Raw genomic sequence first — 27,439 nt, 5'->3', positions numbered from 1 at the left:
GGTCCTCAAACTTTTTAAACAAGGGGCCAGTTCACTGTCTCTCAGACATTCCACACATGCGCACTGTGGGCCTGGGATGAGTCGGCTGCTAAGCAGGACAGGCAGCTGCGGATAAATGTTTTCGGCGGGCTGCATGTGGCCCGCGGGCCGTAGTTTGAGGACGCCTGGTCTAGGGCTCTTATCTTGAGGCTGTCTTTAAGGAACCAGGTCCCTTTTCTTACCTGGCTGTCTTTAACGTGTGCCTCTGACCTCACACCAAGTCACAAAGTGGCTGCTGTGTCCCAAGGCATCATATCTGCATTCCAGGAGAAAGGAGATAGGGGGGGGGGCGGGGGGGGGGGAGCAAAAGTCAAAAGCCTTTCAGAGAAGCCTCCCCTTTCTAAGAGAGAAGCCCTCAGAAATTCCAGACTACGTTTCATCGGCCAGCCAACTCTAGCAGGAATTGAGAGTTTGGCCTTTCAAAAGTAACAGGCATGGAAAAGTGAGGGGTGAGTGTTGAGTAAGCCAACTTCTATATCACATGCACAAATAACCCACACAATCATTCTGCCCAATTACATGTTGGATAAAATTCGAGTTATTAAGCCTAGCATAGAGGGCCCACGTGACCTAGTCCCTTCTTGTTGATCTGATATCTGTTCTCTTCTGCCAAACTTAATTTTTTCTCATCCAATGTGTACTTCTATTGAAGATCCCCAATCTCCCTCCCTCAGTGTAGTCAGGATGGCTGCCTTCTGCCATTTAGCATGTATTAGTGACTAGAATAAACTGAGCATGACAGAATAACCACAACTATACCTTAACCACTAGACGATTTTTATTTCCCTCCCTCAAAACAATCTACTAGGGCCGGGCCGGCATGGCTCAGTGGTTGAGCACCAGCCTATGAACCAGGAGGTTACAGTTTGATTCCCAGTCAGGGCACATGCCCAGGTTGCGGGCTTGATCCCCAGTGTGGGGTGTGCAGGAGGCAACCGATCAATGATTCTCTCTCATCATTGATGTTTCTATTTCTCTGTCCCTCTCCCTTCCTCTGAAATCAATAAAAATGTATATTTAAAATAAAACAATCTACTAGGTTGAAGGCCAGGAAGGAAGGCTCCAGCATCTTTAATGGCCTCAGTTCCTTCTATTTTGTTGCTGCTATCTTCCACAGGCAATTTCTGGCCCAATATTTTTGTTAATCCTCACCAAGGATATTTTTTCCATTGATTTTTAGAGAGTGAAAGGGAGGGAGAGAGGGGTGAGAGAGAAAAATATCAATGTGAGAGGGACACATCGATTGGTTGCCTCCCAATAAGCCTTGACCCAACCGTGGATGGAACCTGCAACCCATCTGCTGCTCTTGACTGGGAATCGAACCCGAGACCCTTGGGTGATTGGGCTGAGGCTCTAACCACTGCGCCACTGTCCAGGGCCTGGCTTATTCAATCTTGAGAACCTCCGAACAGCACATAGTAGGTGCAAACAAATGACAAGGACTTAGAGAGATTAAACTTAAAGTGAAGTAAATGAGTGCCACATCCTAAGCAAGCTGTAAAATGCTTTCCACTTTTCACCTTCTACTTGGACTTAACAGTCCCAACCGAGCTCCACTAGGAGGCAGCACGTACACATATACAGTATGAACGTGAGAATCCTCTTAAAAACGGAAGGGACCTGAACTACAAATCCCAGCATGCACGGTTAAGCGCCTGACTTGCTTCTGCACAAAGGTCTCAAGTTAATTTTGCTGGCTGAGCGATCAGGAGGACGCCATCCATTTGCTGCTCTAAAGTAAGATTTCTCAATGTATTTCAAATGAAACTTTGGGGTGGGAAAAGGGAGGTGGATTTTTTAGATGTTGCTTTTTTTCTGCACATTATCTATTTCAGGATTAATTTTAGCAGTTAAATCAGGATAAGGATGGGTTTTTAGCGAGTTTGAAACTCTGGTATTTTAGTAAGTTTTTCAGAATAGTCAAAGAAAAGAGGATTTTTCAGTGTCTTACGTGAACATTTTTCTTCCTGGCTCATGAAGATAGAGTTCGTCAAAATGCTCTGTTTGTGTCTGTGCTCGTCGGAAATTAACATTTTGATTCCAATATTTAGAGTAAGGAAGATATCGTGTGTGTTTCTCACGTTGGATATATTGAAAGTTGCCTCGTTTCACCATTGCAGGCCATGTTTGCACTCATTTTCCTTAATAAATCTGTTTTCATCTGATAGTGCAGGTATATCTAACAGTAAGCCCTTGGATCCAAAATCTGGCCCCAGAAAGGCAGGGCGGGCAGCGAGGGGCCGGTTCTCAGAGGGAGCGAAAGGGCTGCTCTGTGCCTCAGCAGTCGTTCAGCCCCTCTTCTCAGCGTGTCACGGGGGACCTTTGGCTGCACCTTCGCAGTCCCACGTGTCAGATGTCACTAACGCCGAGAGTGTGAGTTAACAGCTTTGTAATACACCCTGCTCAGGACTGGAGGAGGGTGCAGACTTGGAATCTCTTACTTTCTAAAGTATATATTGAACATAGCTCTTAATTCTTTTCATGTTTAAAGTGAAATGTGTCGCTTGTGTAATAAGAAAAAACAACAGTGCAGACGCATCGATTGCATCAGAGGAGGTCAGGCACCCTCAAAGCCAGCTTCGCCACCGCATCACAAATGTGGGCTTACTCAGAGAACACCTGGGAAGGTGCCAGCCGGTCCCTGAAGCCAGTTCTTCCTACGCCTCGTTCGTCTGGCCCCTTGAGGAGCGGACTCCTAGATAGTTAAAGAGGCCTGGGGTTTACTGGGGGAGGCAGCGATGAGAGAGAATACAAGGAGGAACTAGGTAAGGCTGGAGGAGCCGGCAGACCACTGCGATGGTGCCGGACTGGGTGGGAGCCTGCAGGTGCTCTGCATGAGGGCCTGCCAGGCCAGTGGAGGAGCATCGTGTCTTCTGGAAATGCGTCTGCCGCAGTGTTCGTGCCACCCTCCGACACTGGCAGACGGGAAGGTGGCCTCAACACCAACTCAGCGGGGGGTTCATGGCGCAGGTGGCCTAGTGGTCAGTTACTGGGGTCCCGGGCCAGACGGCGCAGGGCCCTGGCTCCGCATGGGGTCTGCTGGATGCGTTCGAAAACCAAGAGAAGAAAAACATGAACCAGGGCTTCCCTGCAATCCGGCCTGGGTTTGAATTCATAGTGTGGGAACACTGGGCAAAGCACATGATCTCTTTGAAGTGAGTGCATCAGTGGCCAAGCTGGGTCTTCTCGCCCACCCCGTCTCGCTGCCACGTTCTGTTCCCTACGGTGGTCTTTCTAAAATACATGTCTGATCATGTCAGTGCCCATGGCCCACAGGAACGACTAGCCCCTCATTACATCAAGCTTGGACAAAGGCTGGAGGCTTGAAGTGGAAGTGCCCATGGAGTGAAGCCTAAAGTCAAGCAGGGCTGAAGAAAACAGAGATAAGTTCAAAAAGAAAGGAACGGGTCATGTGAGCCCTCTAGGCAAGAGGAGCTGGCTACCTGTACTGATCAGGCAGGTAAGCCAGCAGAGTGATTGCTTCAGTTGGTGGTCCATCTACTACTTCAGTTGGTTCACTCAACACCTACCTCATTCACCACCACCACCACCACCACCGCCTTTTTGTTTGTTTGTTTCTGCCTGGAATGCCCACCTGGTATACGACGCCTTGGGACATAGCCAATCTGTGACTTGGGGTGGGGTCAGAGGCACACACTAAAGACAGCAGGGTAGGAGAAGGAACCGGGTTCCTTGAAGACGGCCTCTGACTCTGAACCACCCCAACCTCATCCCTGGCCATTCCTCTCACTGTAAGATCTGCAGTGCAAGCACCCGCCAAATAGCTCATGCACATCCTGTTTCCCCTGTGTCAGAATTCCTCAGGCCTCCGTCTAAACATTCCTGAGTGTCTGTTAAAGTGTCACTGCTGCATGCTTAAACTTTAAAAGAGGGCCAGCAGCATTGTGGGTGGAATGTCCACATAGCAAGAGAGTCAGGAGGCCTGAGGTTAGTGCTGGCTCTGCCGTTGACCAGCTCCTTGACCTTGAGCAGACCCGGTCAGTTTCCTCATCTGTAAAATGAGGGTATTGAACAAGATTTGATTTTCCAGCTCTTATGTTAAATGAGTCTCTGAGGCCAACAGTGACATCTTTCTAAGGGACAAGGAAGAACTTCAGGTGATTGATGTGCAAACCGTGACCAGAGTTTCTAGGAGAGAAAGCAAGGAGCAGCCTGAGTAGTGAGGGCACATAGGATGCTGCAGCGTATGCAGGGGCAGTGGAGAGGGTGGGCAGCAGTGAAGGAAAGGACTCCACTCCTGCAGGGTCCCATCAGAGCCATCTTCTCTGGGTCCTGAAGAGATGAAAGGTAGGCACAAGTCCAACATCTGCCTCAGTTAGCACTTCAGTGGTTATGCTAAACGTGTTTGATATACACAGCTAGTACAGAGTAATAAACATTCAGACGATGGGACTGTTGGTACAGAGGTGCTGTCTTCAAGTTCTCAAAGGTGTACATTGAACCATTCGTTCTAGGTGTTGCTGCTGGCACAGGGCCGGACCCCAGTAACTGACCAAGACCCAGGTAACTGACCACTTGGCCATCAGTACATAAACTTGACTTTAGATCCCACCACAGATTCCATTATGGGTCGACTTGATAAGAAAGTCATCATCCTGACAGCAGCTGCTCAGGGGATCGGCCGGGCAGCCGCCATTGTAAGTTACCGTCTCTTGCTATTTGCTCACTAACCTGTTGAAGTACTGAATTATGTGGACAGATTCCATGCTTAGCTACTTCTGCTCTACTTTTTCTTTTTTTTTTTTTTTTTAATGTTTGTGCTTCTGTTGTCTAAAGTTACAAAAAGAAAAGTTGCTACTTCTGACCCCAGTCAGATGAGGGAATGAATACCTCATAAGTTTGCTATGTGACATTACAGATAACCTTTGATTCTGAGAAATTTACTTCTTGTTTCTCTGCACCCGGGCCCTATGGGATTGCATAGCTTTCTGAAGTCATGTCGTTTCGGATAAAGAACACCAGAGTTCAATCTGACAGGTCACCTCCACCTTCTCGTTTATATCAGTATACCCCACTCCTGCGCTAATCATGCACTTTAAGCATAATGGCAGCGTGTGGTTTGACATTTATGAAAACAGTGGTATTCTTTGGAGAGGAAAGTGTTGAAATAGCCCATTTTTCTCTTATTATTTGGAACATAATAAGAAATTGAATATAACAAGAACCTGCTCAGAAATGGAATACAGACTATCAAATCACAGAATAGTATTTTGAGAGGTGTTAATAACTGAATCCTAGCGGGGGTTTTGTTTTTAACACTAATTTATTTTATATTACTTAAGGGCACAAAGTCAGATGACAAGCACAATATATGTCCAGTTGTCTTAGTTAATGATAAAAATAACAATGGGAAGGGTGAGGTGAGACTAGTTAGTTTGATATTCCACCTATTTTATAGGGAAGGGGGAGACAATGAAAATAAGTTAAAGGAGAAAAGGCTTAATGACTTTTCATTCATGAGAGCAATTGAAGCAAGTGCACAAAGCATTTATTTGTGTATTGTGTCTCCCAGGCTTTTGCAAGAGAAGGTGCCAAAGTCATAGCCACAGATGTCAATGAGTCCAAACTGCAGGAACTGGAAAAGTACCCAGGTAAGCAACTCTGCCGCTTGAGCCTGGGATCCAGAGTCTACAGGGATTAGAACACAGCAGAGCTCAGGTGTTGAAAGAGAATGCCTTAGCTGCGCAGCTCCACTGGCCTCCTTCTTGGAGCCTGACTCTCTGACAATCAAATTTATATTCTGTGAACCTACAGAAAAAAAAATCTGCATACTTAAATATATCCACAGAATTTTAGATACGGACTTAAAATTGTTTATGTATCCAACATGTTGAAGAATTCTGTACCTAACAAGAAAATTCTATGCGAGAGTGGAACAGCTGTTAACGTTTTATGACAACTCTTCACTTCTGGGCCCTCCTTTTCCAGGGGCAGTGCTGTCCCAGAGCAACCGAACGTGAGCCACAGATGTAATTTTAAGTTTTCTAGTGGCTGCATTTAAAAAACTTAAATGAAACAGTTGAAAGTTCATTTAATAATCTATTTTATTTAACTCAATATAGCTAAAATATCATTTAACATAATCAAAAATTATTAATGAATTATTTTTATATTCTTTTTTTATACTAAATCTTTGAAATCCACATGTGTTGTACACTTATAGCACAGTTCAGTTCAGATTAGCTGCCTTTCAAGCGCTCAATAGCCACATGTAGCTAGTGGCTTCCATATGGGGGACAGCTCAGCCCTAAAATCACGTGTCATGATCAGAAACCCAAAGAGATACCGGAATTATTTATGTGTGTATCAGCCCTTACTGCACTCCAACATGAGAGAACTTCAGTTAGAGCAGAAAATTGAAAGAAATGAAAACAGAACAGGTTATGTGATCAAACACAAATTAGGTCATTGAACTATTTAACTGAATTAGACGATGTTGAAGTATCACTCCAACAGCTCAAAGTAGAGCGATTGCGCAGGAAAAGCACAAAGGGGAAAGGAGTCTCCCTGAAACTCAATTCCAGTCTTCCCTTTCTTTCTTTGTTCGTGTTTTATTTCCTAGACCCAAAAGAGAATAATAAAATAACCAGTATATTGTTTTTAAAAAATAACAATAACGAGGGCTGCTTTCCTTAAGAGAACGTTTGGATTTCTCTAGTAACTACAGACCCCACACCTGCTCTTTCAAGGCCAGGTCTTTTCTCTGGCCTCTCATTTCTTCTTGCAGTTTAGGCCAGAAATAAGTGATGATACCCTTGACCAACAAAGTCATTTCAATAAATAATGGAGTTCACATAAAAATAAAGCTCACAAATAGAAACAATCTTTCCCACAGTCCTGCCCTTCCCCCTCGCGCCCCCCCCCATCCTCCCCCCCCACACACACACACACGATTCAGAATTTCTGTAGTAGGGACTCAACCACTGGGGGAAAGAAGGGGCTAAAATAGCTGGCATTCAGTTATTACTGCCTGCTTACTGAGAAGCATCTGACATAGATCATTTATATTTCACTGTAAGTCATTACTCAGCAAACACCTTTATTAATCAATTCAGAGAATGGCGAGACAGGAAGATGCGTATGTTCCCCCACATCCCGCGTGGTTCAGGGTTCAGGATCTGGAGGAGGGGCCGCACGCAAATGAAAGATACGAGACAAGAGATAATTTGGAAATATTGGGGGCCAGGCGGGCAAGCCCAACTCAAGGGGAAGGACTTCCACTGGTGCCCAGGCTTCGCCAGCCTTTTATTCATATTGGATACACATCTAGTTCTTAGGCAGTCAGATAATTGTGGTAACAGACAGACTATCTTAAAGGTCAGTAAATATTAGAAAGATATACTCTGAGACTACTTGATCAGGAAATAGCTTGAGCCCCCATTGTCTGGACTAGACAATCGGTGCATAACTCTGGCCCTTGCCGTGGGTTCAAGGTTCACCAGTGTTCCGGGATCCTTGTTGGCACTTCTCTGCTAGTGAAGACAATGGGCGGCTTCCTGCAGGAAGAGAGCCAGGGAAGCGTGTTATTGGGAGGTCCCGTTGGGAAGGACTTGAAGATTTTTACCAATGAGATTCTTAAGACCCTACTAACGATCAACAATCCGATGAAGCCTAACTGGGCAGATACTGCAGTCTTCACACTTGCAAACAGCTGAATCTCCGAGGCTAGATGTTTTTTATGGGTATAGGGAAATGGTGTCTTCTGTTTCACTTTTCAGGTATTCAAACGCGGGTCCTTGATGTCACAAAGAAGAAACAAATTGATCAGTTTGCCAATGAAGTCGAGAGAGTTGATGTTCTCTTTAATGTTGCTGGGTAATTCAGAACTTTTTGATTTCACTCTTTTTACAGAAAGTTTCATATGACTTTTATTAAAAGAATTTTGATAATATGGCCAAATTATTTGTCATGAGCCATGATATAGTCCTTGAAAATATGCCTTGATTTTGGACAGAATTTTTATTGCAAGTAAGACAGCTGTGGGAGTTAACGTGGGTTTAGGGCCTAAAGGCAATTAAGGTCTATTCAAGACAACTGGTACTAATCAAAAGTTATTGACCTTCTTAAGGCTGGTGACAGGCTCACACCAATGGACTTGTCACTGATGTCCCACTAGGATTTATAAAATAAAATGAAAAACTGTTTTCCAGTAGAGCGTCTTCAAAATTAAGTATATTCTTAGAAGCCAAGTACTCAGTGTATTGAAATGCAGACATTCCCAATTTTTTGACATAACATTCTAGCAAGTCCTTTATACTATGCCAAGCTCAGTGGTTCTTACTGGGACAGTGAATCCCAGGAAAAGAAGTTTCATGTTGTACCTTTGTATGCAGCGCAGAAGGAATTCATGAAACTTGTTAGGGTGGTCCCTAACTTGCCGGACCACACGTGCGTCTGAGATGAATTGGAGCAGCTACATGTCGATGCAGTGACTGCTAACACTGTCCTCTCTCAGGTGTGACAGTAGCAATGAGTACAATTGAGGCTTACACAGAAACTGCAGCGATACATTCTGAAATTTCACTTTTCTTATGTAGAGTCATATTTTTATTGCTGGCTTGATAGAATAATCCTAGAAACTCCTGATATATATTTGTGTTTCTTCCAAACCATGTTTCAGAGCCAGGCAGGGTGGGGAAGAGGGGACCTCGATCTATCCATAGTTTAATCATGTGTTACAATGTATGGAAATTAAGTTAAAGCAGCAGTTTGTGATTATTTATTTTGTGGACAATCTGCTCATCCTTCATATAAGAATATACCCATAGCCATAAAAAACAAATCAACTAGAAAAATTAGTTTCGGAGAATTTATTAAACTTTCAGCTGAGTAAGGGGTATTGAGACAGAGCATGTGGTTCTTTCTGTCATTCTACTTAATTGGAAGTACAGTCACACCAATAATATTTTATCATTAATTACATAATTTTGGTCTCGGGGACAGTGACATCACTTAGGACCCCAGTTTTTACAACGCTTCCTGAAGGAAGTGTGACTTGCAAAGGAGTGATGTTACTTTAAGGTTTTTGGTTTGTTCCACTCTGTTTACTCCACATGTTAGACATAGTGATAATACCTTGCTGCCTGGAGATGATTGATTTCCCTTGAGAATGTTAAATCTGTGCCACCAGGGGGCACTGTTGCCCTTGAAAGGGGAGTCAGGGCAGGTGTGCCGCTCTCATTTATGTTTTCCGTGTTTCCTGTGCTGTGGTATAGAGCTTCTTATGTTTGGTGGCCCCAAACTCTCGCCTTCTTCTTTCAAAAGAAGGATATTGTTTTCAAATATTGTTGGGATACCTACTAACCTGATGTACTACGTGGTAGTATGTTTGCTATGTTAAAAATCTTGGTTAGGGAAGGGACAATGGTCTAAGTCAATAAATGACAATAAAGATGATAAGGAAATTGAATAGAAATATTTTTAATTGATTGATCATTTCCCCCATTGTGTAATCACTGTTCCAGTTTTGTGCATCACGGAACCATCCTGGACTGTGAAGAGAAAGACTGGGACTTCTCAATGAATCTCAACGTCCGCAGCATGTACCTGATGATCAAGGCATTTCTTCCCAAAGTAAGACGATCCGCTAGGCTAGGGGAAGCACCACTGGATAAGTAGGTCTCCTCGCGGGCACCTAGAAAGGACTCCCACAGGTGCTAAAGAGTGATAATAGCTGACATAATGACTAACCTGTATTGAACATTTATATCAAGGCACTTAATATAAATCAGCTCACCCAGTTCATCCATTCAAGGAATGTTAAGCACTTTCTACATGCCAGGCTCCATTCTAGGCACAGAAGAGAACGAGACAAAGTCCCTCTGTAAGGGAGGTCCCATTTTTTCGAGGGCTCATGAGGCCGGCTAATATGTAATCAAATAAACATACATCATGTGGGTGGTTATAAGTACTCTGAAGAAAGAGAAGTGAGGCCCACTTAGGTATCTGGGGAGAGGGCTCCTTGAAGAGGGACAGCAAGGAGGCACACTGGCCAGAACAGTCTGATGAGTGGGCACCAGCTTACCACATCCGCGGTGCAGATTAAACAGGAGGCTGGAGAACTTGCCCAAGGTCATGTAACTGCCAAGTTGTTAGAACCAGGATCAGAACCCTGGAAGCTAGTCCCCTTCTTGAATTTCAGTGTCTAGGCACATGCCTTCAAGATGGATGTACCCATTGCTTTTCTGTACTCTGAGTGTTCTCCCAGCACTTCTGTTGTTAGCTAGGCCAGTGGTCGGCAAACTGCGGCCCCTTGAGTGTGGCTCTTCCACAAAATACCACGTGCGGGCGTGCACTTATAGTGCAATTGAAACTTCGTGTTCACACTCAAGGGGCCAAAGAACCCCATGTGGCTCGTGAGCCGCAGTTTGCCAACCACTGAGCTAGGCCACAGAGGTACCATAGAGGTCAGAGACATTGCATGCTAAGACAGTGATCTTCCTGTGTCTGCTACCCTTGAATTCTCCAGCCTTCACAACTCATCAACATTCTTAATTTTATTTTACAATTACTAAGTACCTTTTGATAGAAAGCACCATACTAGATGTTCTGGGGGAGGAGGTGTAAAAATGAAAAACACTGACTTGAATGAGCTTATAAGTCAATAGTCGTAGACAGCACAGGCTCAGACAATGGACGGGATTGACTGAGTACAGAACCAGCCCAGTTCAGGATTGTAAGCTGAACCCTTGAGAAATGCAGAAGAGCCCTTCTCTCCACCCAGCTGGATTAGATGACGGACATACTGAATGCTGCCCAACCCAGGGCTGGAGAGCTTTTCAGTGACAAGGCAAAACTGGTACTTTGCTCTGAATATTCAGTCTGATGTCAGGAAGCATCCAGATAGATTTTAAAAGGAAAATTAGAACAATTAACTTAGTAACAAAGGAATTTTTAAAATCTACTTTTTGAGAGCCTAGAATGGATTTTTGGTTGGATAAGGGGAAAGCTTAGGGAACAGTGGGCAAGGCGGTCACACTGTATGGAACTCGTTTGTAAAACCAGCCTGCTGTCAGGAAAGCTTCACAGATATCAGTGAAGGAAGCAGGTGTGGGTGCAGTGAAGCTGAAATTTAAACATGTACGTAAGTGTTAACTGAAAATATCAAACACTAACTTGTAAGTTAATGAGTTTGTCTATGATGGAAAACATAGCGAGTTTGTATCCACAAAACATTTTAACAATGATCCATATGAGCCAATACACTGATTTGTTAAAAACACACACACACACACAAAAGAAGGCCTCAGGTACTGCCTGAGCTCAGCCCCTAAGTCACCACGTGAGCTGGGAGATGGCACTTGCTCCCTTTTAGCATCTATTTCTTTTTTTTTTTAAATGAGGATGATAGGCTACCCAATCCCTTCTAGGCCAAATTGTCTAGGCCCGCTGTGTTCATTAACCATGGCGCACGTATACCAGGTCGGAACTTTCCGGGAGCCCAGGACTGAAGTGTAGGCAGATCTGAAATGTCAGACGGTCAAAACATAGGAGCCCTTGTAGGAAATGTTTGTTCATGGGTAGATAACAGGAAATCATTCCACAACTGGAGGATCAGTCAAATGGCCGAGAAGAAGTTGAAAATGCTGTAAGGAGGTCAGTGCAGAATCCAAGATCCACTATGGAATGGAAAAGAAAACCCATGATGGCAAGAGTTCTGGTAGGTCTTAGATGTGTGGGGTTTTTAACCACTCACTGTATCTTAGAAGAGCCCCTACCACATGGAGGTGCTTAGAAAACACTTGTTGAATGAATATGTGTATCTAGGTTGTCAATCCAGATGGAGGGCAGGCATGGAGTCACTGAAGATCCAGAAGCCAACGTCTGCCTAATTTAGGAGCTGAGCTCTGGTCAGTGGGAACAGGAGGGCTGGGTCAGAGTAGGATGAAACTAGAGGGAATCTTTAGAGATCTTTCTAGCCCCTGCCTGAGTTTCAGGGACATCAGTCCTACGTAGCATTACTATGTACCAGGCACTTCTCTTTATAGTCGTCCTTGCCAGAGAGCATGGTTGCATGGGGTGCCAGGAAGAGCATTCACACAATGACAGCAGGTACCAAGCTGGTGTTAAGAAGGCAGAGTAGAAGGAGGTAAGGACTATGGGCTCTGGAATCAGCAGAGAAACCTGGGTTGAATGGGTAGTACAGGTGATAGAGGGCGGCCTGAGTTTGGCCTGAGTTATTATTGCATTTCAGAAGATTGGAGAATGAACTCACTTAGTAGCTCATCTTTATGTATTAAATTGGGCTATATGTATTCTATATGCATTTAAAACGGGTTCTATAAGACCAGAGGTCCTCAAATTTTTTAAACGGGGCCAGTTCACTGTCCCTCAGACATTCCACACATGCACACTGCAGGCCCGGGACGAGTCGGCTGCTAAGCAGGACAGGCAGCGGCGGCAAAAACACCCGGTGGGCCGGATAAGTGTTTTCGGCGGGCTGCATGTGGCCCACGGGCCGTAGTTTGAGGACCCCTGTATAAGACAATGATAGCTCGATAAAACTAGAAAATATAAATAAGTAAAAATGGGCTATGCTATTTGCTAAATTTGATGAGAAAGAATAATTTTAAGGCTTGGTTTTCAGCATAATTATGCTGTACTAACTGTCTGGGGATGTTCCTGAGGACCCCATTTCATGATGGTATTCTTTATTATATAAGTTGGGGTAAATTTTTCCCCTGCCGTTTTCCTTGACTTAGTTGGGTCACCTCAGCCTCTCCTGTGTCCTGCTAGTCCGTCCAGCACAATGCCTTAGGGTTGTTTTAGAATCTCCTCTTAGATACAATTACTATCTAAGTATCAAAATAGGAAGTAAGAACACCATAGGAAGCGTATAAGCTTGCAGCCTCACCCCTGGATGCATCCAGTCATTCACCTTCTCCGGGCCTGCACCTCTTTGTCCGAAAGCTGCTGGAGAAACTCACCCCAATAGAAACTTTTCATTGATTTTCATGATGTAGAACATACTGGGGTTTTTTCTTCTGTTCTCTAGTTGGTTCTTCCATTTCCCCTGACAGTTATGTTAACTCTTCACCCCACTCTTGTCCACCATCTTCCCTGGTTCCTTGTGGCCATTTTCCTGGCCTCTCAGCTTTCAGTGAGAAGTTAGTGCCCGGGAGGCAGAAATGCTCCCCACCTCTTGCTTCTCCCCCAAAAACATTCATGGGCACCATGCCCTTGCACATACATGTATTATCTCGAAAACACACACATATGTTATAATAAATAAAGTTCATTTGAAAACGTTGTAACTCATAGCCGCTCATTTCATTAGATATTCCATTAGGTCTGGGGTAGAGCCCAGTAATCTGCACTTTATTTTTATTCATCAAAATGTATTGACCGCCTGTGGTGTCCTCTGTCTAGAAAGACAGGACAGCTAGAGACCCTCCTCTCACTGAGTTCATTCTTAAGTGGAGGAATTCTGAGGGAGGTGATCTTCACAGCTCTAGGTGGGGAGGCAGCCCTCACTGCACGTAACCATTCACCAAGTCCTGCCCTCACTGCCTCAGCTGCCTCTTACTCATTGACAGCTCTGCATCTCTGCTTTATCCACCGTTCCTAAATCACTACCTCTGCTTCCAGAGATCTCCTCTACAGGATACCAGAGTCATCTCCGTAACCCCCACATGTGAGCATGCCTCTTCTCTGCACTAAACCTTCCTTCTCACCACTGCCGTGCCTTCAGGGTAAAGGCCAAATTCCTTCATTCAACCCCACATGGCCTCTGAGCCTCACTGTTCCCATACCCTGCATTGCAGCCAGACCCATCCCTGCCTCCCAGCGCCACGGTGGAGCCTTTCTGCACAGGGTTCTCTCTCCTTCAAGCACCCTTCTCTTTGATTTTTCTGACTAACACTGGTTTTCAAAAATCAACCCACATATTTCTTCCTCAAGAGCCTCTTTTGGGTGTCCCGCACCTGGATTGGTCCCTTCTCACCCCCAGCCCCCTTCTCTGTGAAGGTTGCTGCTGTCCTGGGTGCTGATTAAATCAGCCGTTCCAAGCAGACTGGCAGCTGTCTGCAGGCAGGGACTGTCATTGACCTTTCCGTCTCCTAGACCTAGCACCATGCCTGACCACAGCAGGTATTCAGCAGATACTGTGGTGAATGAAGGCGAGAGCTTTCCAACATCAGGACGCACCGTAAGGATTACCGTTCTTTTCCTTCCATTCAGCTCAGTTCATTCTTGGTCTGGCTGATGCTCTTGAGCCACTGCAAGGCAGTGGGTAATCCCCCTGGGAACTGTCCCCGCCAGCCAGCGGCTGTAGCACAGGGCATCAACTCCCAGCAGTGATTGGGTTAGAGTCTTTTTTAGACTCTTAAGAGTGCTTAACTGCACTTAGTGTTAATAGTTAATAAGATGGGTCTGCAAATCCTAAGTAAATGCACATCTTCTAAAGAGGCAGTATTTTTAGCCTGCAGAGTAGCATTTTTTTTTTAATTTGTTTTGTTTTGGCAGATGCTTGCTCAGAAATCTGGCAACATTATCAACATGTCCTCTGTGGCTTCCAGCATCAAAGGTAGGTCTGTCTCCTGGGGTCACGATGCACAAAGCCACTCACCTCCTTGAGCTGAGGGAAGGAACACAGCAAAACCCATAAAAGCCTCATGTCACTTCAAAACTGCCTTTTAAAACTGGTCTTAAGTTCCTTCACTTTCAGTCCCTTTGCCTTAGATGTGAACCAGTCATAAAATTAAATAAAACTTTTTTTTTGTTTTGCCCTCCTTTTATCTCTACTAATGGAAAATCAGGAGAGGGAAGAGGAAATCAAGAGGGAGAAGGAAACATTTCCGCATTTAATTAATAAAAAAAAAAAAATGTGTTGTCTTGACCGGGTGGCTCAGTTGGTCAGAGTGTCATCCTTTGCACCGAAAGGTTGCGGGTTTGATTCCCGGACAGTGTGCTTATGGGAGGCAGCCGATTGATGTTTCTCTCCCACATCGATGTTTCTCTCCCTTCCTCTCTCTAAAACATATCTTCAGGTGAGGAATTTTTTTAAAATAATGTGTTGAACACCCACTATGTGCCTCTGCACCAGAAGAATTCACAGTCCTAAAGGGGTGTCAGGCAAACTCACGTCTTCCACAGTGTGAGAGGATTATAACAGAGCTTTGTGCAAAGTGCTGCCCCATCACTAGGGAGCTAACTGCCTGTGGATATGAGGAGGGATTCGCGGAGACAGCTGATCTGGGCCCTGAATGAGGAGTCAAGTTGAAGAGCAGGATTGCAGTGCAAGCTGGAGATAAGGCCACAGTCTGGCACAGATGGGTTTGCAGGTTTAAAATGAAACAGCTGCTGCTGAGATAGCATCCTTCTCTGTGTAGGAATGCACACGTTAAACCTACACAAGAGAGGAATGCAAAGACATGCCTGGGCCTCTTGGTTTTCTTTTCTTTTCTTTTCTTTTCTTTTCTTTTCTTTTCTTTTCTTTTCTTTTCTTTTCTTTTCTTTTCTTTTCTTTTCCCTGACTCTCTTTTGGAATCTGCCTAAGGGGTCCACCAACTGATGATGAGAAACGAAGGCCACTCTAGTCACTTAAGTGCAGCTTGTCAACACCTAAGTCTCAGTTGAATTGTGCCAATAATGATATTCTTTTCCCACTTTCAGAAACTAGCCCTATTAAGGGGGGAAACCTGGTAATTTTTTTAAAGGCTGGGGTGAGGGAGCATGACCATGGTTGCTGGGGACACTTACTTGTGCTCCCTTTCTAAAGGAGGCTGTGTTTCTTATTCCTTCCATTGCTGAGCCCTCCCTTCCCCCAGGAGTTGTGAACAGATGTGTGTACAGCACCACCAAGGCCGCTGTGATTGGCCTCACGAAGGCCGTGGCTGCAGACTTCATCCAGCAGGGTATCAGGTGCAACTGTGTGTGTCCAGGTGAGTTTCTCACTAAAGGGTCGTGAACCTGTCCTATCTGACTTCCTGGCTGCCACTGTGAAAGATATCTACATAAGCTTGTTTACTCCATGTTTTATTGTCTCCTGTCATCGGGAAAAGTTCAAAAGGAAAGGGCGAGGCTTGTTAAGATAATTGGGAATGAGAGGCTAAGTCATTAGGAATAAGCCGCAGAGGCAAAGGGTTTAATGTTATTTATCTGCATGGGCAACTCCAAACCACGTGGTGAGAGACAGTACTGGCCAGGGCGTGGTGTCTTGGAAGCAGACCAGGATGACCTCCTCAGGGCAAAGAGGAAAAGTAGACCTTACTGACAGGACAGCGGGAAGGAGGGGAGAAGCGCCTCCCAGAAGACAGGGAGCTGCTGGGTCATGTGAACCACCTGGGGAGGCCCATAAATGAACACCTTTCTTTAGGCTATAACAGGGGGTCAGCAAATGATGGCCTACAGACCAAATCCGGCCACCACCTGTTTTGTAAATACGGATTAATGGGAGCACATCCACACCCTGCTTATGTGTTGGCTGGGGCTGCTCCCACGCTATAGGCAGAGTTGAATAGTTAAAGCATACCAAATGTTCCTCAGAGCTCAAAATATTCCCTCTCTGGCTTTTTACCAGACAGTATGTTGACTCTCCTATAAAGGAAAGGAGAAAGGCAAAACTCATTATTAGTAGAAAAAACATTCACTTTGTCCAAACAAAAGCATTCAATAACTTGTTTCTTGATAAAAACGTCCCCTTCTCTTAATAACCATGGGCGTGTCGGTTAAGTAGCTATGCCCTTTCACCTGGCTCCACCCACCCCGAAATGAATACAAGGTGCCTGAGAACAATTACTAACTTCCTCTCTGGAAAGCAATTAAATAATGCCTGTCCTGGATCAGTTTCTCTCAGTAGTTCACAACGGGTATTGAGGAGTTGGGGAGAAGTATAATTCACAGTTACCTGTGGGACCTTTCAAAAACCTGAAGGGCCTGCTGGAATTTGGGGAGTGAGGGGGGAAACTGTGTGTATGGTACAGACATACCTTGTCTGTACCATTATGGGTTCAGTTCCAGACCACAGCAATAAAGCGAGTTCCTCAATAAAGCTAGTATTGCAATAAAGCAAGTCATAATCTTTTTGCTGGCAAAAGGGTCTTGTTTTCAATTTATAAAAGGCTCAATGGATGTGAAACACAATAAGGGGAAACACAATAAAACAAGGTACGCCTGTGATTGGAAAGCCCCACAGGAGATTCTGATGTAATCCATCAGGGTCTCCCCTCAGGTTGAAAACCACTGACTTATTAGTTAAAGAGGGAAAACTACTAAATACCCTGCAAATTACAGAATTTCCATGATTGAGGTGTTCTGCTTGATTTTTCTTAGACTAGAAAAGTAAACATAGCCCTGGCCAGTGCTCAGTGGTTAGAGCATCAGCTCATGGACTGAAGGGTCACAGGTGCAATTCCTGGTCAAGAGCACGTGCCTAAGTTGCACGTTTGATCCCCAGCCCCAGTCAGGGTACATTTGGGAGGCAGCTAATCAATGTTTCTCTCTTGCATCTCAGTTTCTCTCTCCCTCTCATTCCCTTCCACTCTCTCTAGGAATCAATGGGAAAAGTATCCTCTGATAAGGATTTTTTAAAAAGGTAAACATAGGTAACACTAAGAAAAGGAAGATTTTGATAATTTTTAACACATACTGGTGAAACTTAGGTACAGCTATTCTTGGTGCTATTTACCCAATGGAACAAATGGCAAAGTGATTTGGAAAATATGGTTGTTTTAGCAGCTGGACTTTTCAGGAGACTGGAAAATATGTTATCAAACTCTTTGGAACAAGGAACCAGCCGTGACTCACTGAGCCGGTCACAGGAGAAAACCTGACTAGGAATGGTTGTGTCTGGGGTGACACTGGTGGTTGTATAGTCACAGCACTTCAGCTGCGGACTTGTATAGACTGTGGCGTGGGTGGTGGTCTGTGCCATGGGCACAGCAGAGTCCAGTGGCAGTGAATGAAGTGGAAGGCATAGGCTTGCTCCACAGTTTTCAGGTAATAGCCATTCAGACCAGCCACGTGTAGGGCCTGACGCTCATTTGCCTCGGTGGAGGGAAATGGCTACAGCTGTAAGGATTTTGAAGCGAGTGTACAGTGAACGTGTTAGGGGCCTTGAGCACACTGTTGGTAGAATGCTGTACTGTGAGGAGGCTGTTGATGAGGGGGGTGAGGGAAACACTATTGGAAACTGGAAGCTATGTGGTTCAGAAAGTTTATCAACACTATTCCCTGCAGTAACGTGAGGTAGAAAACATCCCTAATGAACTGGGTGATCTAGCAAAGGCTATTTCCACCTGGAATGTTCAAAAGTGCTGCCCACTTACAGTAAAATGTGAGGATAGACTAGAGGAGCTAAAGAAAGGGCTGTTCCACAAAAAAATGAGCCAGGATTTGCTACTCTGAAGATTCCCAGCCTCTCCAGAGAAATGCCAAATAATGCCAAAATTAAGAAATGGTTTCCAAGCAAACATCAAATCTATGGCATTCCTAGGAGCATGGTCTAAAGATGAAGCTGCAGATAGGACTGTGAAGTCATTTATGACCTTAAGAAGGTCATGTGGTCCCCGGAGTACTCTCAGTCAGAAGAAGAAAAAACAGACCTCTCGAGAGAACTGCCAGACTATGTGAGTGAACGAAAAGTCTGGAAACGTGCTCTAAGTGGGATTTAAAACTTTAGTGTCATTCATTTTTTTAAGCGAAATAATTTCAAATTACATTTTTTATGAGAGTGCTTAAAAATAGGAATTTGAATCCAATGAAAATAGGCAAGATAACGAGGAAAATGTAGAACCACCTAAGTTACTGGGACGATGACAGTCACAGACTTGGCCCCGGGGTCCCCCGAGGAACCTGACAGCAGGGATGGTTTGAGGGCATTCAGGCAGTCTGGATCCTTGTGCTGGGAAAGCACTTCAATGATTGTATCCACATCTCAGGATGGTTGTGAGGATTAACTGAGATAATACATGTAAAAGTGCTTAAAATCCATAAAGGGTCATGTTAACATAATGTGACTAAAATCTATATCTTGGGAATGCTGGGTGATTCACCCAGAGTCCCTGCCTAGTGTCACAAAGAACTATAGTCTGTGTTTTAGAAAGTCATAGAAATGTTACTAAAGAAGTTATAAGCCTACCTCATAGAAGGGCTGGCAGGTAGACGTGAAATTGTCATTCTAAGTCATGGAGAAGGCTTTCACTGATTGTCCTATCATATGGGAAGGGAGTTTAAGTGTCAATTTCTTTTTTCAGTTAAAGTAACTAACCAAGCTGAATGTCCCTGTTTGATTTAGGAACTGTCGATACCCCATCTCTGCAAGAAAGAATACAAGCCCGACCAAATCCTGAAGAGGTATATCTACTCTCCTGAATGTGTTTAAATCTTCCGGTTAGAAAATGCCCTCTTCCTTACCTAGAGTAGAAAATTCATAGAAGCCGAAAGTAGAATGGTGGTGGCCGGGGCGCTGAGGGCATGGGAATGGGGAGTTGTTTACTGGGTACGGAGTTTCAGTCCTGCAAGATGAAAAGAGCTCTGGAGATGGGTTGCACAACAGTGTGAATGTCCTTAACACTACTGAACTGTAATGGTGAAGATGGCAAATATCCCACTAAGTGTATTTTACTACAACTTCAGAAAAGCTCCCTTCTTTACTATGAACTTTCTGATTTGTCACAGTGTCTATAGTGTAACAAAATAGTTTGAATAGCTAGGAAGTCACCATAGCCCTGCTTGGTTTGCTTAGTCCACAATTAATGATATTAATATTCTCAGATACTATGCATCATACATGATTAAGCCTAAAAGCCAGTGGTACGTCTGTAGATTCAGCTTGCGTTTGATTCCCAGGAGGAATTTCAGGTGAGTTCATACTTCAGCTTCGGTCACTGATGTCTGGCTTGTTTTCTGGTCACAGGCACTGAGCGATTTTCTGAAGAGACAGAAGACTGGAAGGTTTGCAACTGCAGAAGAAATAGCCCTGCTGTGCGTGTATTTGGCTTCCGATGAAGTAAGCACTGCTCTTTGCAGGGGGTTCATTATCTTAATCATATTTGGCCAATATTTGCTAAAAAAAAAAAATGTTGTCTTAGAGAGTAATGGACATAAACATGCTAAGATGCTGCGGTTACTAGATAGGGATCTGTTCTGATTTCCTTTGCTCAAAGAAAGGCCACTTTGATTTGAGCCGCCGACTTTTCCTCATTCAGCTTTACATGTTACTAAATCTTGTAGTAAATGAAATAGAGGAGTGAAAAAAATCACTCAACTTTTACAGAGACAGTTGCTTTCAAAAATTGCAGTTGGGGAAACCCCTGTTTAAGTGTGAGTCAAGCAAATGAGCCTCCAAAATTCTGAGCGCTTCAGGTGAAGCAGGGAGAAGATTCATCAGATTTAATTGTATGTGGCAAGCACAGAATTGGTGTTTTTAGTTTTACCGGTGCCTTTATTTAGCAGACTCCCCCTGGCTCTTTTTCCCTATGAAATCATACTTGCCATCATGTATGCAAATTCCTAATTCTGTCTCTTTCCACTTCGCACCTACTTAGGAACCAGTTTCTTCTTTAACAGCTATTGTCTGTTTTTAAATGGCATCCTACTGCAAAAGCAGGAACTGTATTTATAAGGTGTAGAGCACAAGAACATCCCTCTCTGCTTTGTGGCTTTGAATGTTACATGACCAGGGCACCACAATGTATGAAAAGAGACAAGGATAGGGAAGTGCATAGGCAGGAGTGAGGAGGTGTGTTACTCATCACTTAGTTCCTCTTCACAGGAACTTGGTGTGGCACACCAGTGCTTGGTGAATATGACCAATACAGGATTTGAAGTGTTTTGGTGACAGAGCAGTTACTACTTCTTAGAACTATTAACAACAGTTAATAGCTGGGGAACTTGCTAGACAAAATACTAATGAAGCAAGTATGTTGGCCTTTGTGCTGTCTCTGAATGCGCGTCTTTGGAAGAGCCCATTTGACTTGGGAGCACAGCCGATTAGTTAAGTTGCCTTTGTTTATCCAGAGTTTAGCTTATTACATATTTGGAAATGTTCTGGCTTGAAATGTGCAACAAAAGTACCTTTAGCCTTTTAAAGGGGCCCAGAGGAGTACATAGGTGTAACAGAGAGCTTACCTTATAAAAATACTTGGGAAGGGGGGGATGTCATTTTTTGGTAAAGTGATTAGTATCCCTCCTAGTTTATCTACATTATATGATCAGTTTTCATAGAATAAACTTTAAAGATTTCTGTACTTGTGTTTTTTCTTCTTCCCTCTTCCCTCTTCCATTGTCTTAGGCTTTAGGAAAATTTAAAACTAAGAACACAGATTTTAATCTTTATTATCCATGTTTAAGTTAAAAGAGATTTTTTAAACCTCTACCACAAGAAATCATTTTACCTTTCATAATTTGGAAAATGAGAAATTCTGTGGGAAAAAAAATGTTATTTGTTTTAACTCCTTTAGCACTGATTTGTATCTAAAATAAGCATCAAATTATTTCATAGTTTAATAGATTATAATAATAATTACAGTATCTTCATTCAAATTTTTCAAATATATGTAGTCTGCTTCAGTTCCTGGAATTGCCTTTATATATTGATCAACTATACTAGTATATACAATATCTTTTTAAAAAATTTTTGTTTGATAATTGACATGACCACTTTATGACCGACACACCTGATTATATTCAGAATTTATCAATGGCACAAAATTCAGCTCATTTAGAGTAGTTCTGAGTTTCGAAATGCAAATGTAATGTTGTAGCCTAGACTTTATCCTAATTTCGGGAATGACTATATGTCACCTAACTTTGGTTTTTGTTAATCCTCACCCAAGTGTATTTTTCCCATTGAATTTTAGAGAGAGTGGAAAGGAGAGAGGGAAATGGGAGAGAGAAAGAGACAGACAGACAGACATCAATGTGAGAGAGATATATTGGTTGATTGCCTCCCGCACATGCCTCTGACTGGAGCCGGGGATCTAATCCGTAACTCTTGACTGGGATTCAAACCCTTAATCCTTCGTTGCTTGGGCCAACACTCTAACCACTGAGAAACACCAGCTGGGGCTGCCACCTAACGTCTTAATTTTCTGATTGTGAAACCAAACACCTCATAGACTTGCTTAGAATGTGACATATGCTGCAACACCAGCCAGAGGCCAGACCACAAGAACACAACTATTTTAAATCATCCAAAATTTAATTCAGATTTTCGTGAATTCTCTTTGTTGAGTGCTCCCTTTACTATGAGAGTAAATTGTTTAGCTATGTCAGTCATAGATGAATTGGAAAAACACCCTGTGTGAAACCTAGTTAATTGTTCTGTCTCCTTGTGCTCATCCCTGCAGTCTGCCTACGTAACAGGTAACCCTGTCATCATCGATGGAGGCTGGAGCCTGTGACTTCAGTTCTCCTCGCTGGGAGGAGGCCCTTCCTATCCACTGTGAACCTGGTTCTGAAGAATACTCACCCGTCATGTCTTTCTTGTTAATGGCACAGGAATGAAAACAAGGCCTTCATAATGATGTCATTGTTCATGAGTCTGGTTCTTTAAATATGTTAATCGCTCTCTAATCTCTTCTACATTCATTGTAGATGACATCAAAGATAATGAACTCACTGCAAATGAGTAGTTTTAAAAATAAACCTCAATTTGTAAGCATATAAAGTAAAATGTGAATATGAAGAAAAAAGGAAGGTTGTTGTTGTTTTTTAAGAGAAGATATTCATTTCTATTTTACCTCTTCTCTATTTCCCAATATTCAAATATTTTTGTACAGTTCTGCATTGGTCTGTTTATGGGTACTAATTTTAAAATCTTACGCCTTTATAAATGAATACCAGAGGTAGTGTTATTGTGATGGGCATGTACGCTTAGCGTCATATAGTGAAATGGGTATAGATATGTAACCTTTAACTGACGTAAAGAAAATTCTGTAACTTGTTTGTACTCTATGTATCTTGATGTCAATCTGTACTTCGGGGACCCGGACACGCTCCAGCCAAGCGTTACACCTGTTTCTCAAAGAATGGGTTGTGGAAACACTCCAGCCAGGTGTGACCCTGTTTTCCTACTGAACTTTTACCCTGCCAGTTAATGCTTTGTAGTTCTCCCCAATAAAAAGCCTTGCAGGACCCTTGGTCTGCACTACAAGCTGCGAGGCTCCCAGAGGGGAGGGATGCGCTGTAGTCAGCTGGCCAGCTTAACAAAGGCTCTTAACTTTAAATTCTGAGTCGGTGGTCTATCTCGCTGAGTGAACCCATAACATTTGGAGGCCCACAGCGAGATCCCTGGCAGGGGTGAAAGGGACCCCTTATTTAGGGCAGGAGGCTCTCCCCCGGCAGGGGTGAGAGAGACCCCCTATTTAAGGCAGGAGGCTCTCCCCCATTTATCGCTGGGCACGCAGCGAGATACCCCACACCTGTGGGGAATGACTACCAAGGAGGCCTCCAGTCCTGGGTCCCAGGGAGGCGGAGGAGACTCCACCCAAAACTTTTGATTCGGAAACCGAGCCACCTGGACTCTCGAGAGAGGTAAGGAAGACCGGTCATTAAACTGAAATTGGGACGTCCCACGGAAGGACCTATACGGAGGGCTGGACGCAGCGGTACTCCTGGTTCTGACCCACGGCCACAACAGTGGCCAGGGTCCCTGGTTCGTGCGGCTGTAGGCTGCACCGGGTTTGTCTGTCTGGTGTTTGTTTATCTTGGTGTTTGTTGTCAAAAAGTCATCTGCTTCTGTGTGCACCCTGCTGCAATGTTTTTTGAAAATTTTTCATGACTTCAAGGAGCGAGCTGCAGGTTCTGGGCAACCTTAGGTTGCGTTTGTCTGGTTTGTTTTGTCTTTGTTCTTTGTTGTCTTTGTCTTTGTCAAAATGGGATAGGGTCAGTCATCTTTGTCGACCCCCTATCAATCAGGCCCACTCCGGGTAAGTAGAAGGGGAGCTTGATCACCTCCTGGGAAGCTATAGAGCTCCCTCAGGAATTGGGAAATTGTTAGGAATTGGGTGAATTGTTTAAACTCTGAGTGAATGTCTGGTGAAAGTGTGTGAGTGTGGAGGGAGGGCGCATGCCCTCTCCTCTCCTTTGTGTGGCTCCACAACTTCGGTTACAGAGTCCGAGTGGGCCCCAACCTGCGGTTCCACAATTCGTCATATTGCATAACAGTGACTCACCCCCACATGGAGGTGACCAGGCCCGGCGTTTATACGGGTGCACCTTAGCTAAGACGAATCTAAGCTTCCAAGGGACGTGGCCAGGCGGGCATCTGCATGAGGATCTGTGAAAACAGGTCACCCCCTCCCTTGTCTGTCTCTCACCACCGATCATCATGGGGTTGGGACAAAGTTTGTTTGTGTGGGACTAGCCAATTTACTACAGAGAAGGGGGACTGGATACAGCTCCAGCCTGGGCTAGTCTACTAAGAGAGTGTACACTACGGGTGTTTGTCTGCCTTGGCTGCTCATTACTGGTCTGTGTGAAGTGAAAGCTACTTTGATTTATTCTGCTTTTCTGTTGATACGCTTGGCTGAACGTTTGAGCTGGACCTGTAATGGCCTGCAAAAGTCTCTTGCAGCTGCAAGAGTTATTTTTCTCAGAGTCTTTTGCTCACTATTAAAGGGGAATCAGCCCACTTAGCTAATAAAGATTTCTGTCTATCAGTTGCTCTTACCTAGGTTGTAAATTTACTGTATTAAATTAAAGTTCTAGGGTAGATTTAAAGGTTATAATGTTAATGCTCTTGATTTGCAGAAATTCTCTGAATGGGAGTGGCCCACTTTCCAGGTGGGATGGCCGGACACAGGGACTTATGATTTAACCACTACTTATCAGGTTCACCATGTTGTCTACAGCCGGCCGGGTCATCCCGACCAAATTCCCTATATTCAAGTGTGGGTTGATATTTTGACTGAAAAACCAAGGTGGTTAAAGAGCTGCCAGAATGAGGAAAAGAAATTGGGACAGAGACAGATAGTCCTCTTGGCTTCGGCCCAGAAGGGCAAAACTCCCCCTGTTCTCCAAGTTCCGGGTGAGGAGGCACTCCCCGGGGTCAGGCCTCCCCCGTATGCTCCTCCACCCACCGGTCCCACGGTGGCAAATGACCCCGATCCGGAGCCCCTGCCTCCTCCACAACCTGTTTCCTTTCCTCCGGAAACACCAGTCCAGGACCCGGCTCCATTCTTCCCTCCTCACACTAGGCAAAGGACAGCGTATGGAGACAGAGAGAGAGGGAGGGGGAGAACCTGAGGAACCCTGTGACATCCGCCAGTCCAGCAGTTCCTATGTTGCCACTACGGTAGGCAGGCCCTACGGGTCCAGACGGCAGCCCTTTGTGGTCTGTGTCCCCTTTTCTACCAGTGGCCTGTACAGTGGAGGGGCCAGGGTCCTTCTTACTCCCAGAGCCCACAGGGGTTAATCTCTCTTTTGGAGTCCGTTTTTTTAATGATTGCCAGCAGCTGCTACAAACCCTTTTCACTTCAGAAGAGAGAGAGAGGGTCAGGGCGGAAGGGAGGAAACTTGTTCTGGGTCCGGATAGACAGCCTACATACAGATAAGAGGCTGTGTTTCCCTCTAGGCGACCCGACTGGAACCCCAATAGTGACAGGGGAAAGGAGGCTCTCGATCGGTATCGCCAGACTCTATTAGGGGGCATCCGAGCTGCTGCTCAGAGACCCACAAACCTCTCTAAAGTGACAGAGACAGTCCAGGGGCCAAACCCTGATGCCCCAGAAAATTGGAGGGCTGTCAATGTTGCATTTGTTTCCCAGTCGGCCCCAAATATTAGGAAAAAATTGCAGAAGTTAGAGGGCTTTGAGGGGAAATCAATCTTTGAGTTGGTTGAGGTGGCCCAGAAGGTTTTTAACAATCAGGAGGACCCGACAGCAGGTTTAAACACCTGGATGGCAAAGGTTCTCCTGGCCATAAACGAGGAAAAAGGCCCAAGGGGCCGGAGAAACAATAAGGACAAAGGAAAGTCTTGCGGGAGAAAAGGAGTCCAACCCCAGCTTGGGAAAAATCAGTATGCATTTTGCAGAAAGGAAGGACATTGGAAAAAGAGAGTGCCCTGAACGTGCGGGGGGAACCAACTCCCGTGCTGGTGGAGGAGGTGGATTAGGGTTGTCAGGGCTCAGCTGGCCCGGTGAGCCCAGGATAACTCTGACAGTGGGGGGCCAAAAGGTGGACTTCCTTGTAGAACTTATAGCACTCACTCAGGCCCTCTGGTGGGGAAAGGAAAAAAAAAGAGTGAGCATTTCAGCTTCCTGAAAACAGCTGCCTTGAACCCTGCCACACTCCTCCCTGACGAGGAGGCAGAGGCCCCTTTGCATGACTGCGAGGAGACCCTGACTACCCTCACTTCCCTCCGCGAGGACCTTGTGGACCAGCCCCTGCAGAATCCGGATGAGACCCTCTACACGGACGAGAGCAGCTTCATAGAGGAAGGTACCCGGTATGCGGGGGCGGCAGTAGTGACATGAGGAGGAGCCAGAGGAGATCTACAATCTGCCAGGATTAGAAAGAAGCCCTGGTGAGTGCCCCGGCACTCGCCCTGCCTGACCTACCCAGGGAATGCAGGGGTATATCTTCTCACACTGCCCTTACAGGAGGACATGGGAGCCACCTTAAAGAAGTCTCCTGACCTCAGGAGGAAAGGAAAAAAGCTCCTCAGATACTTAACCACCTGGCAGCCATATAGGGGCCAAGGAAGTGGCTAAAAGACCAGTAGGGCCCCTAGAAGTTCTCATAGCCCTGCCAGCATGAAGGCTCCCAGAGAAGCCTACTCATCTGCCGGAGGAGAAGAGGCTAGCTGAGAAACTAAGGGCCCGGGAAGGAGAGGCTAGATGGCTAATTCTGCCAGATGGGAGGCCTATAGTGCCAAAAGCCCTGGGGCGGACTATCACTTCCCAGACCTACCAGAGCACCCACCTGGGGGGAACGAAGCTATCAGAACTACTGGGAAGAGAATTTTACATCCCATGGCTCCAGAAACTATCTCAAGAGTTGGCTAGAAGGTGCCAAGTGTGTCCCCAGGTGAACCAAGGGCCCCCTGTTGTGGACGTGCCGGGGCAGCAGTTCTGAGGTCAGAACCCCGGAGAACACTGGGAAGTGGACTTCACTGAGATACCAGGAGGACGAGGAGGATATAAGTACCTGCTGGTTTTCATTGATACCTTCTCTGGCTGGCCGGAGGCATACCCAACCAAGGCAGAGACAGCACAGGTAGTAGTTAGGAAACTCCTCACTGAAATTGTCCCCTGGTTTGGCCTGCCACTATACATGGGGTCCGACAATGGCCCAGCGTTTATCGCCAAAGTTACACAATCCATAGTTAAGGCTCCGAGGGTTACTTGGAAATTGCATTGTGTTTATAGACCACAGAGTTCTGGACAGGTAGAGAGGATGAATCAGACCTTAAAGGAAACATTAACTAAGTTAAAAT

At 45.0% G+C, this 27,439-nt stretch overlaps 2 protein-coding genes across 6 annotated transcripts in view; both read left to right on the top strand.

The window, feature by feature from the left end:
- The first annotated feature begins 1,717 nt into the window (after positions 1-1,717).
- BDH2 (3-hydroxybutyrate dehydrogenase 2) lies at positions 1,718-22,694 on the top strand. Of its 3 annotated transcripts, none has more exons than XM_036341087.1 (10): positions 1,718-1,776; positions 4,618-4,697; positions 5,573-5,651; positions 7,779-7,875; positions 9,525-9,633; positions 14,524-14,584; positions 15,828-15,941; positions 19,295-19,353; positions 19,916-20,008; positions 22,350-22,694. In XM_036341087.1, the coding sequence occupies exons 2-10, from the start codon at positions 4,626-4,628 to the stop codon at positions 22,401-22,403; spliced, it is 738 nt and encodes a 245-aa protein (XP_036196980.1). In that variant the 5' UTR covers positions 1,718-1,776; positions 4,618-4,625; the 3' UTR covers positions 22,404-22,694. The 3 variants fall into 3 exon arrangements, with proteins under 3 accessions (XP_036196980.1, XP_036196963.1, XP_036196971.1); XM_036341070.1 differs by having other exon boundaries at positions 4,515-4,697; XM_036341078.1 differs by lacking the exon at positions 1,718-1,776 and adding an exon at positions 3,380-3,499 and having other exon boundaries at positions 4,515-4,697.
- Positions 22,695-22,819: 125 nt separating this feature from the next.
- The window catches only part of SLC9B2 (solute carrier family 9 member B2), a 57,640-nt gene continuing 53,020 nt past the window's right edge, over positions 22,820-27,439 (top strand). For all 3 annotated transcript variants that reach the window (XM_036341022.1, XM_036341014.1, XM_036341032.1), the window contains exon 1: positions 22,820-23,535. The gene's annotated coding sequence lies outside the window, so the exon portion shown is untranslated. The remainder of the gene's footprint in view (positions 23,536-27,439) is intronic.

This window comes from Myotis myotis, unplaced genomic scaffold, assembly GCF_014108235.1.
Source record: "Myotis myotis isolate mMyoMyo1 unplaced genomic scaffold, mMyoMyo1.p scaffold_m19_p_1, whole genome shotgun sequence".
Classification (NCBI taxonomy): domain Eukaryota; kingdom Metazoa; phylum Chordata; class Mammalia; order Chiroptera; family Vespertilionidae; genus Myotis; species Myotis myotis.
The sequence above is the reverse complement of the archived record's forward strand: the minus strand, read 5'-3'. Positions and strand labels throughout refer to the sequence as shown.

Excerpts from the sequence above, each read along its gene's own strand:
- BDH2 (XM_036341087.1), top strand. The coding sequence starts at position 4,626 with ATGGGTCGACTTGATAAGAAAGTCATCATCCTGACAGCAGCTGCTCAG. Across the intron at positions 5,652-7,778 it reads GGAACTGGAAAAGTACCCAG|GTATTCAAACGCGGGTCCTT; the intron begins GTAAGCAACTCT and ends TTCACTTTTCAG. Across the intron at positions 7,876-9,524 it reads GTTCTCTTTAATGTTGCTGG|TTTTGTGCATCACGGAACCA; the intron begins GTAATTCAGAAC and ends TCACTGTTCCAG.